The sequence below is a fragment of the Porites lutea genome, chromosome 2 (assembly GCF_958299795.1).
Source record: "Porites lutea chromosome 2, jaPorLute2.1, whole genome shotgun sequence".
NCBI classification, from domain to species: domain Eukaryota; kingdom Metazoa; phylum Cnidaria; class Anthozoa; order Scleractinia; family Poritidae; genus Porites; species Porites lutea.
The window spans coordinates 45,374,786-45,391,358 of record NC_133202.1 but is presented as its reverse complement, the minus strand read 5'-3'; the positions used below and the strand labels follow the sequence as shown (position 1 = coordinate 45,391,358).

General features: G+C 38.9%; 1 protein-coding gene across 1 annotated transcript; it reads right to left on the bottom strand.

Moving 5' to 3' along the window:
• Positions 1-2,193: 2,193 nt before the first annotated feature.
• LOC140928779 (inactive phospholipase C-like protein 1) lies at positions 2,194-9,059 on the bottom strand. The gene is made up of 11 exons (XM_073378563.1): positions 8,932-9,059; positions 8,560-8,607; positions 7,805-7,855; positions 7,193-7,264; positions 6,640-6,753; positions 5,960-6,028; positions 5,120-5,173; positions 4,305-4,340; positions 3,639-3,695; positions 3,382-3,477; positions 2,194-2,648 (listed from the first exon to the last, which is right to left on the bottom strand). The coding sequence occupies exons 5-11, from the start codon at positions 6,667-6,669 to the stop codon at positions 2,592-2,594; spliced, it is 399 nt and encodes a 132-aa protein (XP_073234664.1). The 5' UTR covers positions 6,670-6,753; positions 7,193-7,264; positions 7,805-7,855; positions 8,560-8,607; positions 8,932-9,059; the 3' UTR covers positions 2,194-2,591.
• Between the last annotated feature and the right edge of the window lie 7,514 nt (positions 9,060-16,573).

The following is a 16,573-nucleotide window of genomic DNA, read 5'->3' as shown; positions in this document are numbered from 1 at the left end:
TTTCCCCGGAAACCATTTGTAAATAAAAACAGCCAATGAGTCATCTTAGTCTCGTCTCGTTACCACTCTAACTTAGAACCCAATTTTTTGGGTATCCATCTAGTAGTTTCAACCGTATTGAAATACTGTACTTCACCAGATCATCACTTGTGATTTCTTCTCAACAGAACAGGCTATTTCGAATGATCGCTAGTTTAATTTTCCACTGTAGGGATTTAACATACATATACGTTTATTTATTTATTTGTTTATTTCAGTATTTTTTTTTCGGGGGGAGGGGGTGGGGGGTCAATATTACAATATATGAAATTAAATAAATTATCACAAAAAAAATACAAGAAGAGAGAGACAGAAATGTTGCGATTTATGATTAATAATAATCTGTCTTGTTGTCAATTAGGTCTCAAATAGGCACACTTTTTTTACAGTTTCACCAAATCGTACAGAAAATTAAAAAAATATACACGTTATGACTATCTTAAGTTACGGAGCAACATGACCGAACCATTGTTGTTAGAGTTTCAACTGGAACGAAATATGGTTAACATGCGTGTTTTAAGGCTAAGTTCGCACAGTACTAGATGAATTTGCGACCGGTTGAAAATTCATTCGTTTTTTGTGTCGCGTTCACACGTAACCACCTTAACCGTTCTTAACCGTGCGAAGCTGTTCAAAAATTTGAATGCCAAAATCGAAGTCAAATATTTGAGACGCTGGGGGACGCCATTTTGGATTTGCTAAAGCAGCACTCTGCGCATAAGCAGATGGTAAAACCACTGACAACAGTTAAAATTCAACCTGGTTCGTCAGTTTCGTGGAAACAACGGAAATATTGAACCGTTCCGTGTGAAGGAAGTCACAGCCGGTCGAAAATTCACCCGATACCTTGTGAACGTAACCTAAAACTAAGTATTGAACGAAAGATCTAAGTATACAACTCTACTCTTCACGGTTAACTTCATAGTCAACGCAACACAAGAGTCCTCGTTCAAATGGACAGTGTCACGGTAGTCTAATTCATTTTGTTTATTTTTGCGTATTACTCGCTGTAAAACTTGACGTATGGAAGGAAATTCATGAGAAGCAAATATGTCTCTCACAATTGTTCATATTTACAACTATAAACAAGAGAGATAAACTTTGAAAAACGGTTTGTTAAGAACAGTTTTCTGTCAAAAACCCCACCCAAAATCCGTTTTAATCTTCTTTAATTTTGACCCATCCGTGTCTCCTTTTGCATTTGCTGAGTTACTTAAATGTTGTTTAATGGTTTAAGACGTTCTTTATATATTTCGTTCAATTTTGTGAACAGTTACCATATATGGCTGAATGTGGCAAATGCATCCAGTTGTACCACTACCATTTTTTGTTCAGTGCCGTAGCTAGGTAAGATTTATCAGGGGGGCCAATCACGAGCGTCGAACACGCGAGCTGCTAGAGGGTCCGGGGGCATGCTCCCCCGGAAGATTTTGAACTATAGGGTCTCTGAAATAGCATTTTCAGCCTTCGGAGAGCATTAATTTCCGGCAATTTTTATTTGTTGAAGTCACAAATGTATAATTTTGACGCTTTATCAAACCGAAATGAACACATTGAGCCGAAGAGCAGCGTGAAGAGCGTGGCCGCTGACTAAATTAAACGTGCTTGTCAAAATTATTGGGGCGGGGGAGGCACTGTTGTTGATGCAAACTACTAAAACAAAATGAGTCACAGGGTTCGTACAGATTTTTGGATCCAAAATTGAAGACTTTTTCCAGACTTTTTTTTGCAAAACAATAATTTCTTTTTTCAGACTCAAGGTTATCTACTAGGTGATCAACAGAGACCTTGGAAAGTCTTTTTCATGAGGCACTGCAAACATACGGGCGAGATTGGATAAGATTTGACCAAAACGACAAAAAATTCACTTATAAAGCACTTGTTGTAGCTTTGAAAAAAACTCAAGACTTTTTACCATTTTTCCAGACTTTATCTCTGTTTTCCAGACTTTTTCCAGGTCGGAAAAATTGCTGGACAAATTTCAAGACTTTTTCAAAAATTCAAGACTCTGCACAAACCCTGGAGACACCATTTTGAAATGAAGAATTTCTATACAGTAAAACCATATTACGTGCCGTTTACCAGCTCGGGTTTGATAAAAGTCAAGATCCTATGGATGTTTGAAAGAACCGTTTTCATCTTTTGACGTAATAATGACTTCGCTTTAAAGGGCTATTTACAATCCTCTTTTATTTGACGATCAATTTCTTATATCTATTATCCCTTTCACTCTTTAAGTACGCTCTGAAATCATTAGAGGCTTCATCAGATTTTTCTTTTTACGCTGGGTAATCTTAATTGTACACAAGCACACCGAAAAACGGTCATTGCCAGTGCGAAAGGCGGATAGAAATGTTACACAAATTTAACGCACACCGGCGTAAGACAAGAGTAAAGATTACACACCTACACTATAAATAGACATATCTAAATTGCTATCGAACCACAATCGACCAAGAACACTGCGGTGGCGTCTTCAGTATGTTCATTAACTGTTATTGAAGTATTTACAGCGTACATGGGTAAATATCTAGACAGTAGGTAAGGGCGAGTCAGAGGTTACACCCAACAGATTTCACGAGACCGGTGGAGATAGTTGCCTCTTGTATCTGACAATAAAAGAAATCATAATTATGATTCGAGGCTACAAAAGACAATTCTACAGTTGTGTGCTCAGTGTCCTGGCCTTTGAATAGAAGCGAGGATGGAGGTGACATGTACATGATCCTGTTCGCGGGCTTGTTAGCATGAGAAAAACACGATTTGCACATGAAAAGAAGGAAGAAGGTTACCTCCAGCCTTACTTCTATTCAATGGCCAGGGCACTGAACACAAAATTGAAAAATGAACAGAGGTAACCTTAAAAGGCTAACGTTCCGTTCACGAGTGTCAAATCTCACGAATCAATATCCTATTACATGGCTAACGTGAAACAAGTGTATTTTGTCCCTATCAAGAAATGATCACAGGCTTTCATGGCAGAATGGGAAAATGTAAAACTGAGAAAAGTCTGGGAAACCTTCACCTCTTCAATGTCAATAGGTCATTTCCGAGTTCCAAAACTCTCACTTTCAAAACAAGCCAAGGAAAAAACCTCTCTTGTGAAAATGAGTTTCATTTGCACGACTACCGCACAATCAGACGACGGAAGACTGGATCCTAGCGCGAGACCCAATTTTTGGCGGGAAATTGTCACGGCCACCAACTCCCTTCAATCGCTCAAACAAAGAAAATCATTTTCACATCAATGGCTTTGCAGTAAACCAGGTTTTAAAATTGAGGCATAAAGCAACTACGAAAAAGGACGCCTATTTCAAATAGTATTTATATAACTTAAGTCACCTGTCGAAGATATTCCTGGCATTCACTTTTCGCGTTCAAGAGTAATTCTGCCTGGCCTTTTAACACCCGGATGTTCCAAGCAAAGCTTTCCACCGCCTGCGAGAAAAGAAAAACAAAGAACGAAAATAAGCCGAGAGAAAATGAAAATCCCGCCCTTGTGGCTTCACGAATATTTCTGAACCGCACAACAAAAACATAGGAAACCGTTTTAAATCCTTCATGGACTAAAACTGAGTGCGCTGAAACAAAAAGGTTACCTTTGTTAGTCGCTTTCCTTTTATCCCCTCTTTAACACAGGCGTTGTGCAATTCTTCCTGCAAAAGAAGATTTTAATGTTTTTTTTTTTCCTGACACTCTGCTAATTAAAGCACATGGATAATGAGCCAAACACATATCGAAGCAGATTGGTCGCGCAACCAGAGCTAGGCGCGTGAAAAACGTGTCCGCGAAGGTCACTTCTTATTGGTTGCTGACAAAGTAACATGATTTTTCACAACGAGTCAAAAACTATCTTACAAAGTAAAACCTAAACAAACTATACTTGCAATAGGCAATTAACAAGGCGCTCTATAAATCGGACCGTTTCATCCGAATGACTACGTCACCATGGAGTGGTTTGAGTCTAACTATTCTTTCCCCTGAGTCGCATCGCGTAAGATGTTTTATCCAATGAGAACTTGAAAAAATCCATCTGTAAGGTTTGCGTTCTTAGGACATACAAGGAATAGACCTCTTTACCTGAGCGTGCTGTATTCTCAAAAGAAGGTCATGTGATAATACTCTTGAGGTGAGCTGTTTCGAGTTTGGACTCAAAGGAGTTCCGAATCTTGGTTTGGATTCATGTAAAGAAACTCAGAGTCCGTACTTAGATTGAGTTTTGCTTAAATAAAGATAAAGAGATATAAAAAACCAATTCAACTTACATGCCATTCAAGGCCAGCTCTCTCGCACTGAACAAGCTACGGTAAAGAATAAAGAAAATATAATTGCAAACAAAATCCAAGGGACTTTCCATTCTCTAAATCATGTAGTTACTACCTTGTTTTTATATAGTTTCTTTTTTAGGAATCTCAACCATTTATAATTTGCTGCGATTAAAACGTTTAAAATCAGTTCCATGAGGCAATCTGTACGAAGGCGGACCCTGTATTAAGAAGACAGTCACACAGTGCGTTTTATGATGTACTAAACTCCTATTTTTCTTGCCACATTTTCGGTAAAACGGACCTGTATTAAGCCGATAATCGAGAGGGTTCGCGTAATACACGTTTAACCGTTCAAGTTCCCTTTTGTTTCCTACCACAAAGTTAGTCAAGGTATTTCCTCGCACACGTATTCCAACTTGATCATCCCTGCCCATATCTCAAAAGCTCTCTTTTCAAGTGAACTACTTGCAAAGTAAGACATCACGTCTTTGCCACCTGACGCACGTATACGAAATGTAAAATGTAAAAATGAAAATGTTCTAGGAGTTTTAAAATCCTCGAAATATATTTCGCTCTTCGAGCCTCGTCAGTCGAAGAGCGAAATATATTTCGAGGATTTTAAAACTCCTAGAACATTTTTATTTTTATTTTTACCTTTTACATTTCGTATACGTGCGTCGAATGTGGTTAAGACGTGACGTCTTATTTTGCAAGTAGTTCAAGTTATTCGAATACATTCCTAACCTCGGCATTTACAATTTCTCTTTTCAAGGCTGAACTGGTATCCGAGCAAATTATCCAGCATGACTTACCCTTTCGTGTACTGAATCACAATTTTCGATCAATGCTTTGGAATCTTGAACTACCTGAAAAAAGAATAAACGTTTACTTAACTTTTCTTCACTTTAAAATGACATTTAATTCTTGGTGAAATTCGCTGGCACTTTAGCTTATTTCGTTGTTTTTATGTCCCTTTCGGCTATTTACCAGCAAAGAATTCGGTAACGCATGCCCCACTCACCGATACAGGCCAGTTTTTACCGTTTCACAGAAAACGATTAACCTGTTCTAATTATCCACAGGATAAATCACTATCCAGTAGACAGGTAATGGGTAAGGCAATTACGCCATCCACAAGATAGAACCTTATTCAGCACATGAGCCGAACAAATTGAACCACTGCTCTGTTTGGAACTATTCTTTAGATATTTCAGCGAATTCAGCTATTATCGGTTGTTGAACTTAAGTATTTTTACTTAATCCATGAAGTGGATAGTAGATTACAATGCGGTGTAGTACTTTTTTGCTTACTATCAATTGACGAGATACAACTCACTTTGACTATGAACAGGACTACCGCATATGTCGATTACACTCACACGAACGTTCATATCCCACTTCACACTTAAAGCGTAACGGACCTATATTTCGGCGGTACGCGGTACGAAGCACGCGCGTGCAGCTTATCGATTAACGATCAGGTTTTATCCTGGATCCGCACCTTGGGCTTGTAACTTGTAACCTTCTCATTGAGATACGATGGTTCTTTAGTAGCTACCAAGAACATTGACCTAGTTGTGTTGAAACAATATTTGTGAAAAATAAAAAAAAAGAGGATTGAAAAAAGTGGAAAAGAAAGTTAATTGTTTCACCTGCTCTATCGCTATCAGGGCTTTTTTCAACATCTCTGGTAAGCTTCCGTGTGCTTCAAAAAAAGGATACTGTAAAACAAAAGATGAACGTTGGAAAAACAAGTAAATATGAACCTTAGTGTCCGGGTCAAACGCCGTGCTTTAAATGAGCCGAACTCAATTTAATTTGTCTTAAAAAGCGGCTCAGCAAAAAAGACCAGTTCTGGATCTTTAAATGTTCGCCCGTTTTACCCAATGGGCGAACTTGATAATTTAGGTCGACCCAAACTGTAATCCAGTAAATTCGGATCATATGAAGCACGGCGTTTCGCCCGACCCAAAAAAAACTACGACAGTCAGGGCAAGGGGAACGTCAAACAAACAAACAAACAAAAACAAAACCTATAGCTTGGCTTAGATGGCAAAACAACAACTCTGCAAGTGCATTACACTGTTGGTACATTTTGTCTGTCGTCCTCTGTCAATTAACACGTGAAATGACCAACTTTTCAGTTTTACAGATAACATAACCGTGGTCTCCTTTTCTCTTATCGAGACTGAGGGGAATAACAAAGGACATTGAAGTGAGATTTAGGGATAAACTGCATTCATTTCTGTTCCATTATTCTCCAAGTATATGAATTTTGATAATTCCAAACTGGCCTATTTATAACAAGAAGTGAAAATGTCTTGAACAGTACCTCATCTTTCATAACAAGGCCCAAAGCCATGAATTCCGACGTTAAGTCCAGTCGAGAAGCCAAGAGTCTGATTCATTGCTTAAGGTTTGATCGGGGTGCTACGCCACAGACTTCCTACAAAAAAAACAGAGTATGAAATGACACAGGGTACTGAGTAGTTACTGAGAAAAACTCTCATTTTGGCTGCGTGACGACCCAACTCTGATCTCGTCTAATGCAATCTCCTGCAATAACTTCAGCTACTACGGATCTCTGGGGAAACGTTATTCACTCGAATACGCGCCGCACCCCTTGAGAGAGAAGGCAGTGCTGTGTTAGAATGTAAATCCTTAAATTTAAGAGCGAAAATTACTCGATTTTAAGTAAAATGAAACACTACGTTACTGTTTAATGCAGTTAAGACCATTTCCTAGTATACCCTTGCTATTACTAAAGATCTGTACAAAGAAAATCTACAACAGTTTTTCAGTGAGGGATAAATTGGAATAAGGACCGAAGTCATAATATCATAGACATGCCACCAAGCATAATCAGTTGAAAAGAAAAGAATTACCCTGAAATTTCCAAGAGACGCTTGGACATTTTCTCATAGATCTGTGCCATCCCTGAGAGGTTGAATAGCCACCTAATTGGAGAAACACAACAGAAAAAGATTGAAGCAGCTTTCAAATGAATTCAAAATTACCGTGGCCAATTACGATTCTCCCAGAATTTAAAGGAAAAAATCAGATCTAACAGCAAATACTTTTAGCCAACGCCGGCCAAAATTAGAAATTAGAAAGCCACGATTGGTTTTGATTTCACTTCTGATTGGTTCAGAATTTAGTGCCAGGTTTGTCAGCCAATCAAAAAACATGGCAAATGAATGACTTAAATTATCTTTGACTCTTAGCAGAAATTGCTCTACTGAAACATTTACGCTGCTTTCTTTCTGAAAATTTTCTCGCATTTTTTTCGCTGTATAACCACGAGAGAAAGCCCCGAGACGCTTTTACTTCACAGAGTCAGTTTGTTTGTAAGTGCCTTATCAATGGAGCAGCGTGCTTTGAGTTAGTACCCAGGCCTGCTTGGTAGATTTTGGAGAGTGCGGGCCTTGCTCTGTTACGGAATAAATTCACCGTTAAATGTTGTGGCTGTTGAAGGAGTAAAAGGTAACTTTACTCACCTTAAACGTATCATCAACCGCTTTGACTCCAACCGTCTTCATACTTGTGTACTAAAACATACGACAATGTACAGATCACTACACAATACATGATCAAAGATCCTTGAAACTAATATCGGAAAGGAACAACTCACCACCAACCACTCGCATTAAAGGGCTGGGGCCGGTTGCTCGAAGCCTGTTTAGGCTTAAGAGGTATCAAAATGTATAGGTTTCCATGGTATTTTACGCTGGTTAGCACTAACCATGCTTCGAGCAACCCGGGCCTGGTCGCTAAGCAGAGCAGTGGATATACCAGTTGTAATGCTAAACGTGGAGAAACGCTAAAGTATACTGCTGCTAAGAGGAAGAAAGAACCATATTTATTTGAACTGTGCCGTCCCCAGAGCGTTTTGTGTCATGTCCGCTGGGCATTGGAAAACTGTGTACCAGTGATACGCGCGCCAACATACTAGAACCATTTTGAGCGCAGGTCAGCATTACAACAGTATTATACGCGGAAAACATTACACGCGCGGAAAAATACGCAACCAGTATTGAGCGTACACAGTGTGCAACAAACTAAACAAATCATATGAGTAAGTAGACGAGAAATAGCAGGACTAAGATCACTATTCGCGAGAAAACAACAACAACAACAACAACAACAACCAGTGCTTAGCTGAGGATTCTCGCTCTGAGCGGGTTGCTCTGAGGGATTACGACAAAGAAGCAAGTTAGTTATTATTGCTATCATTAACAGAAAGCTAAGTTACCTCACGCGCCTTTTTCGATTTCCTTAAAGATGCTTTCCTTGGTTTTTGCTGCAAACAATAACACAACATAAAGAGTAAATTAAGACCACACCAAACAGAGAAACAATATCAATGAAAAATCAAATTCCCTGACACCAAAGTGAAAAAAAAAAAGATGTATGGCAATCAATTTTAAGTAGAATGATATGTGTGGAAAGAATAACTCAGAAAAAACTTCTGAGTTTTTTCTGATTTCCAGATAGGAATTGAATCCACGCCATTCCAGACACTAGTGGATGCTCTGAACACTGAGCTACTCAGTACTGTGAACTCTGCAGGTCATTTGTGGCAATCAGTAAGGAGAATTACTAAACCAAGCTTGGAGAGACTTACAGCTACAGCGTCGTTTAGATTGGTGACAGTCAAGTGTAGAAACAAGGTGGCGGAATCTAGGACTTCTCCTTGAGATGATAAGAGTTTCACATGACGATAACCTGAGATGCAGAGTAAGCATTAACAAAAAATGAATACATTACTAAACAAACCAGTTTGTGTATGCAGATGCAAGTATACTGCATTGAAGCGACAGCTTTACCTCCCGAAGTTGAATCGAGAAATTCTAATAGAGACCTTTACATTCCAGGACGAGAATTGACTTAAAGCTTTTTCGCGTATTCTCAAAAAACATACACCTCGGAAAGCTTCATTGTGCCTTTTATTTAAATCAGAAAAGTTAGCACGATTATTTTCATTGAAGGAGGTTACTGTAGATCTCTCCCGATCGCAAAATGATTAAACTTCTAACATTATATAATTTGTTTCCGCAACTAAGACATTTTCGCTAAAACCCGTTGAAGAATAATGACGGCGATCGCGTTTTCCCGCCAAAATGACGCTTGTTCACGCGCGTGCACTACCTAAGACTGAGAAAATCTCGTCCTTGTAGTCGTCCTTGTGTTAGAATCTAAAGCTCTCTACTTTTAAAGCATGAGACTCCTTTCACCTGAAGCTAGTCTTAGCCGAGCGCATGAGCGAGCGCGTTAGCCGTTGGTAGTGTGGGGTTAATTATTTGCGGGTTAGTTGTGCTGCCGAATTAGGTCGAAATAGCGATAGTTTGCGTTATATTAATGTCCCAACTAAGGCTTATTGACTTGAAACAAATTAAAGGGGTCATTTTTTCCGGTAACTAGCACAATGCAGGAATTGTCCTCCTCCATTCAACGTTGGGGTGTTTGTTGTTTTCTACAAACGGATCAACTACATAGTCAATCTACAGGTATCTCGAAGAGCGGCACAACATTACATGGAGGGGGTGAGGAAGAGAAAATAAATATTTTCTCCTTTTTAAGTTGGAAAAACGTTAGAGAAGCCCTTAAAGGTAAGTGTCTCAACTAATTTGTTACGATTGTAGCTTACAAGGCAGGTGTTGTGAAAGTGAAATCAGGCGCATGAGAACCCGAGGTGAAGGCGGAGGTGCAGGAGGAATTATCTCTTCGATCCTTCTTTCCTTCCTAGCGAGCCCCTCGCGCTCCCCTCGCACGTACCCGGTCTTTCCTCTTGAGAGTATTTTGAGCGCCATCTAACACGTAGGCAAGGTCAACAATGTTAAGACACAAAATAAACATGACCAATAAAAAAGCCCGAAACTTACGTCACCCTTTGCTGTCAAGCCTTTGGCTTGGGAAACTGTTGACCACTTATAACATACCATTGAAAGAAAACGGTGGAATTGAGAAGAGTTGACTAACTTGATAGGACAGGAAAGAACATAAAACACAAGATGGACACCAGATGTAATTAGCTCCTAGCAAAACTTAGTGATCCTACTTTAGTATTTACAATGAAGAGAACTATAAATTAGAGTTGCCCTAACATAACTACATTGCATGGCAAAACAGCACTGTACCGTGAGAATTTTGAATCTTTTTTAATTTTCATTTGCCACACAATAATTACAAAAAAAATAGGAAAAGAAGAAAAAAAGAAGTGGCGAGGAGACCTAACAGAAACTATAGGAGATTATGAGAGGTTAGGCCTCCTCGAAGTATGAGCTAGAGCTGTTTCACATCAATTGAAGAAAAGACGGCCAAAAGTCGAAGATGAAAAGATTTATGAACTGTTTTCATACTTACTCAATAATTTAATCTTCAGTTTTTTCTTAAAAGAGGAGAGGGATTGAGAGTTGATGACCTTGTTGTCAAGTGAATTAAAAAACTTAGGCCCTTGAAAAAAGGGCGAAAACTTCTACGTGTTTGTACGACAATACGGTAGACGGTAGGCCTGGGAATTTCTTGTATTGTAAGAGTGGAATTGATTGCTTTGAGAGAAATTATTATTAAACTTTGGAGGTAAGAATGAATTTTTGCAAGAATACATAAATTGGCCCAGTTGAAGCAAACGGATATCATTAAATTTTAGTATATCGAGGTCCTTAAAGATGGGTTCAGTATGAGCATTGAAATGTGATTTATTAATAATTCTAATAATGCGCTCTTGCAGGATAACAAGGCGGCGGAGATTGGTTTTATAGGTCGAAGCCCAAACGATATTGCAGTAGTAAAAATAAGGATAAATTAAGGAATATTAGAGCATACGTAAAGACGATTTAGGAAGAAAGAAGCTGCATCTAGATATTATACCGATTGACTTCGCAACTTTACTTGCAACGTGTGATATTTCCGACGTCCAATTTAGGTTTTCATCCAAAATTACGCCTAGAAAATTTGTCTCCTTTAATACTTCAACAATATTTTGATTATCTATACTTATTTGAATATTACAAATTGAACGCTTTTGTCTTGGTTTAAAGACCATAAATTTAGTCTTTTTCAGATTTAGAGAAAGCTTGTCTGCTTTAAACCAGATTGACAGTTTGTCCATCTCCAAGTTTAACATATCTGAGAGATGGTTCAGATCTTTATGTGACATGAAAACATTGGTATCGTCAGCGAACAATATCAGATTTAATAGATTAGAAGCATTTTTGATGTCGTTAATGTACCCCGAGGGACCCCACAAGAGATTTCATTTCTTAACGAACGGTGGCCATTATATTCAACATATTGCTTTCTGTTTGAAAAGTAACTTCTTATCCAGTCCAGCGCTAAGCCACGAATACCGTAATGTTCGAGTTTATCAAAAAGGATGATATGATTTACAGTGTCAAAGGCTTATGAGAGGTCAAGAAAAATACCTACGGAAAATTCACCTTGGTCAGGTCAAAGGCCGTGGAGATCTTATCATGCAAGTCGATTAGCGCTTGAGTGCAGTGGAATGATTTTTCCTGAAGCCGTATTGGTTACTACAGAGGATGTTGAAATTCATCAGATATTGCATTAAACGATTGTAGATAACTCTTTTAAAGAATTTTGAAAAGCTGGGAAGCACCGAGATAGGTCGGTAGTTGGTGAAAAGCGACCGATCATCAGATTTAAAAATAGGTATCATGCGAGTGATTTTCATTTCATTGGGGACAATACCATGCTGGATTAAATTTTTCGCATCACACCCCCAAACCTCGTTCCCAGTTCCTACCACTTAGTATCTAAAGCGATAAAGGTCTATTTTGAAAAGTAATGTGCTGCGCGGAGGATATTGGCAAGGACAAACGCTCTTGATGCAACGTGCTCTGTCCTAGGAGAGACTGCTAAAGAGACTGTCACACGTCCCAAAAGAAAGACTATTCACTTGCCTTCACTTGAAGAATTTGTGGTGAAATACCTAGAATGACATCCTTTGTATTGGGGTTAAAATACGCCACTTCTGAAGAAGAACCACAAAAATTGAGTTCAAGTATCATTTAACACTCAAGACGTCAATAAGGCATCTGCTAAGACAATCAGAACTCAAAAGCAAAACTTGCACGACAAACCACGTGCGGAGTGGACCATGATTTTCTCTTGGGATCAAGTTGAGTTGTTTCCTTACCTTCTCTCATGACCGAGGGTTTTAAAACATATCCACAGCCACCATTCTCAAGAAATTTACCATCATTTAAGTTCATCATAAGACCGAGCGTTTGGTAATTTAGTGCCACTGGAGATGAAAAAAGAAAAAAGCCGGGAAATAAAGAATTACACAACACAACATGGAGGTTAAGTAATCACAAAGGCAAAGGCAGCGAGAACAGAACGATAGGTTACGATACAAAAAATGCTCTGCACTAGCGCTTTAAATTTTGGTCATTTCTCTGTCTTTTCAACAAACGAAAACGTCAAAAACGCCAACTTTTTGTGGAGAACGAAGACACAAAACTTAATTTTATGAACCTGAAAAAGTGCCTTAACTCGCAACATAAGGTACACTAAACAAACTGGAACAATTTCAAAGTAGATTAAAGAAGGAAGTTTCTCCTTGGCATTGCCATCACAACTTTCTTAGAGTTGAACGACCGGAAACATTCTATCCGTAAGTTTGATCAATGAACGACAATTATTTGAAGTGAGGTGAAAGGAGAAGGTTGTGCGAGAGACTGGGTCAGTGTTGTCTCGAACTGCAGCATGGGACTGTTTTGGGGATCGAATTTTGACCCATTGTCCGGCATTACTATGAAATAATGAATGAAAGAATTTATGGCGTCCCCCGGAAAAGTCCCAGAACTGCCATCCGATACAACACTCAACTACAAATACATGTATAGCGTGCAACATAAATCGGCCAATAATATAACTCACCCATTTGACAGCCGCAGTTCCACATGTCTTGTGGATTAAAGTTACTCGAGTCCACTCGCTTTCCAGCCGGGTACACTCGACTCAAAAACGACTTGTTATAATTGACGAATTCTTCGGGAAGTGTTTGCGTTATCCTTCTGGCAACATTTTCACTAAATGAACACATTTCCCAACATCTTTCTACGAAGAGAAAGAGATAAAAGAAGAAAATAACTGTCGCAAGGAATGAAAATAAGTTTAGTTTTCGATACTGAAATGTTTGGTGAAATAGGAGTTAACATAGAAGAACAGTTGCGACTGGTATACGTTTGGTATACAGAGGATATCACATGGCCGCGCGAAGATACTCTTCGAGTGTTGAAATATATTTCACGAACGAGGGCAGCAACCTATGTAATCAGAGCGCGGCCATGTAATGTTGTATTCAGTATATAAACACCAATGAAATACTAAACCATTTCTCTTTAACATTTTTTGGCTGAGTAAAGCGCTATTTACCATGCAACCGTAGCAATGGTCATCTTTACACGTGTGAAAATAACATGTTATTTTCAAGTAAGTGTGAAGATATCAGGTTTTCGAGCGAAAGCTCACCTGGTACTTCATTGCCAACGGATGCAACTTAGCTAAGAAGCGAGGTTGCCTCGGCGGCAGATTTATAATCCCGCACGATGTAGGCAAAAACTCTCAAATTCTGCGTAACCCTCTAAAATTTGCATTTTTGACCATATTTGGGTGTAAGTAAGACCCCATATTTGCATAGTGACGTCATGGTCTTGTATTTAAAACTCGTGGTCCAAAATTGGGTGATTCAGTGTACAGCTGTTCGTTGTCTGTTCAAGAGGACCTAACAGGTGAGCAAGCTCTAGTACGATTTCTAGTTTGAAAGGGCAATTAATGCTCTGGTTTGCTTTATAAATTAGGGTTTTACGCTCAAATTTTTGTCAGAACCAGCTTATTCTTTGCAGCTCGATTTAAAATGAGGTAGCGTGTTCGCTTCTCGACTCAGAACCAGGGTTTTCCGTGTTCTCTTTTGCTTTGTGAATTGAATTTTTAGCGGTAGTTGATCAAGACATAGGGTTATATTCTCAAGACTTATATCAGAACCAGCGTGTTCTTCGCAGATCGATTTACATTGAGCCAGTCCTCAACGTATTTGCGGACCTTTTTTTGGAATTTATTCATGTCTTTAGATTTCGTCAACCAGCATGTTTTTTTGATTTACTTTGAGACAGCCCAAAACTCCCATGAGGAATGCAACGAATTTGCGGACCTTTTGTTTTGAAGACTATCATTATGCCTTTCAAGAGAATCTTTTTCCTGTGACACTCGCTCATTAGATCTTTGTATTTTATTTAAGTTTATATTTTTATACCTCTGATACTTTCCGCCCCATTCTTGCGCTTCTCACATATTTTACTTTACACCAACTCTTCCTTATGTATATTACCACGCGAAATATTTTTCTTATCCCTAATGAAGCTGTTGCTCGGAATTTAATTATTATTTTTCATTTCAGCAGTCAAAGGCCTCATTTGAACTATATTTTTCTTTCTAACGTTTATAGTTTTGATACAAGTGCTAACTTGCTCATATTTACCAACAAAGCTCCAACCTATGTTGTTATTGTTTAATAAAAGTGAAAGCCTAGAGTGTGCTAAACTTGTTGTTTTGAAGTTGGGTGCCATCCTTTTCTATAGCGGAATCCATTGTAAACCTCTAAAATTATTAAAAAGAAATATCGCGAAGATCTGAATAGGCACATTCCACAAAAGATAAACGAATTCGCCTCGTTGGCACTTGCCGGAAGGTACCCCTAGTTGGTAGCTATATAATAAGGGCCTGTTGATATGAAGGTGGACGATCCCAGGTAGGCGAGGTTACCCACTTAGAAGAAGTAACCCGCCTGTCCAGATAATACTGTTTAGTAAAATCCAACTAGTGGTCTATTATCAATGCTGCGTTCTGATTGGTTGAGCTACTACTAGGCTATATGTTATAGCCCACTAGTAGCGAAAAGCGCCGTTTTTTGGCAGCAGAAAAAGGATTAAAGTCTAACTTTAACTGGCTAAAATTTTTTTTATCTCGATATTTTTGACCAACTAGTTGGATTTTACTGAAACAATTATTCCTCTCGCCCTCATGGCCTCTGAGTCAATAGCCCATGAGGCCGAAGGCCGAATGGGCTATTGACTCAGAGCCCCATTCGGGCTCGAGGAATAATTGTTAAATATAATTTTAATTTGATCACGCCTGTTTACATGGTAGGCGAGGTGACCCACCCAGGCTTGTTACCCAGTCTGGCAGACCGGGTAACCCTCTCAGCCGGGGTTTAAATTTTGCCACGTAAACGTTTCAAGATGGGGTAACCCGCATAGCTGGGGTGGGATTCGTGTTACACCAAATTCGCAGCAAATGCCTTTGGCGGTGGCTTTACATCATTAAATATAAAACCAAAAGTAGGTTGAGTTTGATCGACCGGGTGAACGTAGTCCCGAATAGGACTGTTGTTGTTGACAGTGACTGACGTTTCGACAACCTGGGCGGTAGTCATCTTCAGAGTCAAAGTGAGTTGTATCACGTCAGTTGATGGTATTATACCCGGGTATTATACTCTGGTTATTGATCTGATTTGTCAATTACGTCGCGATGCTATTGGTCGTCTGCCAGTTAAGCCGTGATGGTATTGGCTATGAAGACTCGTAATCAGTAATTGGTGCGTTTCGATCCGTCTATTGTCACAGTTAAACAGTCGTCTATTGTTAGTCAAATTGTCAGTTCTCCAGTCGTTCTCTGGTACTTAGTTTTGCTTGATCTCGTCAATAAGCCTTTTGTAAGGCGCTGGTAACTCCTGGCTACGATTCAGTGGCGTTTGTTCTAAGTTAGTAAACCAGCTTTCTAAAGTAAGACGTTGATAGTAGTCTGTAGAATACGTTATATATGTCGCAGAGTCCCAGTCAATTTGATGTTTCGTCTTTAAATGGTGCTCTAGATATCTTTGAGATACCAAGAACATCCCTTCCAACGCTAGAGGACAGCAACGTAGCGACAAAGCGTCAATTAGAAAGAATTGTGAATGATATTAACCACCCAAATCAAATTTTTCTCACCAAGCCAAATACCAGCTAAGGCTATAACTTAACATTCAAACCAGGTTAAGTAGCAATACCAAAGTCAGGGACACAAAGACATGCAAATTCATTCATAACATAAGAGCTGCAAGACTCCTTTAATGATCTGTTATTTTTACTTACTTACTTACTTACTTACTTACTTTTCTTTAGTACTTTTCTTTATTAGAATAATCACTTGACAGCATTTTATAGTATTGTAAATCCATTGTATATATTTTTAAAAGATGG